Source organism: Protobothrops mucrosquamatus, unplaced genomic scaffold (genome assembly GCF_001527695.2).
Source record: "Protobothrops mucrosquamatus isolate PMUCROS unplaced genomic scaffold, P.Mucros_1.0 scaffold2308, whole genome shotgun sequence".
In the NCBI taxonomy this organism is placed as follows: domain Eukaryota; kingdom Metazoa; phylum Chordata; class Lepidosauria; order Squamata; family Viperidae; genus Protobothrops; species Protobothrops mucrosquamatus.
Window position 1 is genome coordinate 46,158 of NW_015388394.1, and position 2,601 is coordinate 48,758.

General features: G+C 51.9%; 1 protein-coding gene across 1 annotated transcript in view; it reads left to right on the forward strand.

Moving 5' to 3' along the window:
* ACADVL (acyl-CoA dehydrogenase very long chain) overlaps positions 1-2,601 on the forward strand; it is a 22,337-nt gene that overhangs the window by 7,616 nt on the left and 12,120 nt on the right. The window contains exons 7-9 of the mRNA XM_015824653.1: positions 608-737; positions 1,615-1,737; positions 2,331-2,529. Coding sequence (XP_015680139.1) covers positions 608-737; positions 1,615-1,737; positions 2,331-2,529 — 452 coding nt within the window. The remainder of the gene's footprint in view (positions 1-607; positions 738-1,614; positions 1,738-2,330; positions 2,530-2,601) is intronic.

A 2,601-nucleotide genomic window follows, 5' to 3' on the forward strand; every position in this document is an offset into this window, starting at 1 on the left:
CTTTTCTAAGGAGAAACTAGAACTCACCATCTCCTAGTCATTGGCCCAAAGTCACCCAGGTGGAACTAGAACTCACCATCTCCTAGTGATTGGTTCAAAGTCACCCAGCCAGCTTTTCTAAGGAGAAACTAGAACTCACCATCTCCTAGTCATTGGCCCAAAGTCACCCAGGTGGAACTAGAACTCACCATCTCCTAGTCATTGGTTCAAAGTCACCCAGCCAGCTTTTCTAAGGAGAAACTAGAACTCACCATCTCCTAGTGATTGGCCCAAAGTCACGCAGGAGGAACTAGAACTCATCATCTCCTAGTGATTCACCCAAAGTCACCCAGCCAGCTTTTCTAAGGAGGAACTAGAACTCACCATCTCCTAGTGATTGGCCCAAAGTCACCCAGGAGGAACTAGAACTCACCATCTCCTGCTGATTGGCCCAAAGTCACTCAGCCGGTTTTCACGCCAAAGGCGGAACTAGAATTCCCCGTCTCCCGTTTTCTAGCCCAGCACCTTCACCACATTTCCCTCGCCTGTGACTTGGTCTTTGTGGTGTGCTGAGGGGGGGGGGGCGTAGGGAAACACCTTTTGTGCCACTTCCACCCCCCCTCCCCAGGTGAGACCATCGCCGCCTTCTGCCTGACCGAGAACACCAGCGGCTCCGACGCTGCCTCTATCAGGAGCAGAGCTGAACTCAGCCCCTGCGGCACCTACTACACCCTCAACGGGAGCAAGCTCTGGATCAGGTGAGGCGGACTAGTGGGCAGGGGGGGGGGCAACAGGTGAGGTGCCCCCTCCCCATCATCCAGAGGAAGGGTCCTTGAAATACAGGTGGTCCTCGATTTAGGAGAGTTCATTTAGTGACCGAGATTTCAACAGTGGCCGTTAACCAAACCCAGTGGTCATTAAACAAATCCAGTGGTCATTAAGCAAATCCAGTGGCCATTAAGCAAATCCAGTGGTCATTAAGCGAATCCAGTGGCCGCTAAGCAAACCCAGTGGCCATTAAGCAAATCCAGTGGTCGCTAAGCGAACCCAGTGGTCGCTAAGTGAACCCAGTGGTCATTAAACAAATCCAGTGGTCATTAAGTGAATCCAGTGATCGTTAAGCGAATCAGGCTTCCCCGTGGACTTTGCCCCTCAGAAGGTCACAAACACCGTTGTAAATACATGCTGGTTGCCAGGTGCCCACGTTTGTGGACCGATAGGATGCTGCGACGGTCGTAAGTGCGAGGATAGGGCGCAAGCCGACGTTTCTCAGGGCCGTTGTAACTTCGAACGGTCGCTAAACGAACAGCCTAAGTCGAGGACAGTCTGAAGAAGATTAACAAACCAGAACCGAAACAACAGAAATAATAATAATAATAATAATAATAATAATAATAATAATAATAATAATTAATATTAATAATAATAATAATAATAATAATAATAATAATAATAATAATAATAATAATAATAATAAAGTTGGAAAGGATCTTGCAGGTCATCTAGTCCAACCCCCTGCTCAGGCAGGAAACCCTATATCAATAACAACGGTTCAATTCCGGGAAGGGGGGGTTCTGCATGGGGGGGGCACGTTTCCTGGGTGAGGATCCTAAAATTGCATCTTTCCTCACCCAGCAATGGCGGCATTGCCGATATCTTCACCGTTTTTGCCAAAACGCCGCAGAAGGACGAGACGGGGAAGACAAAGGACAAGATCACGGCGTTCGTGGTGGAGCGGGCTTTCGCGGGGGTCACCAGGTGAGGTGTTGAGGGGACATCCCCCCCCAATGTCTGAGCACTGGATTTCGCATCCTTTAGGGCAGGGGTCTTCAAACTTGGCCCTTTTATGACTTCTGGACTTCAACTCCCAGAATTCCTCAGCCAGCCTCCATTTTGTTGTTAGATTTAAGACAGGGGTCTTCAAACTTGGCCCTTTTATGACTTGTGGACTTCAACTCCCAGAAGTCCTCAGCCAGCGTGCCTGGCTGAGGAATTCTGGGAGTTGAAGTCCACAATTCACAAAAGGGTCACAGTTCCCTCACACCAGCTGAGGAATTCTGGGAGTCGAAGTTCGCAAGTCATCAAAAAATCGTAATTCCCTCACGCCGGCTGAGGAATTCTGGGAGTTGAAGTCCGCAAGTCATAAAAGGGTCGTAATTCCCTCGCGCCGGCTGAGGAATTCTGGGAGTTGAAGTCCACAAGTCATCAAAGGGCCAAGTTTGAAGACCCCTGCTTTAGGGTGCTGAGCAAAGGGGGGGGAGAGATGGCCAGCCCCCCCCCGAGCCGGTGGGGTGGGCAGAGAAGGACCCCCCCTCTCTTTGGGTGTCTAATTCCCTCTCGTGCCCCCCCAGTGGCCCCCCCGAGAAGAAGATGGGCATCAAGGGGTCCAACACGGCCGAAGTCCACTTTGAAAACGTCCGGGTGCCGGTAGAGAACGTCCTGGGTGCGCCAGGCGCCGGCTTCAAGGTGGCCATGAACATCCTGAACAACGGGCGCTTCGGCATGGCGGCGGCCATGGCTGGCACCATGCGGGCGCTCATCCAGAAAGCGGTGAGCGCCTCTGGGCCCCCCACCCCACTTTCTTCTCCCCCCTCCCTCCCTCCCCGGTATCCCCTCATACAG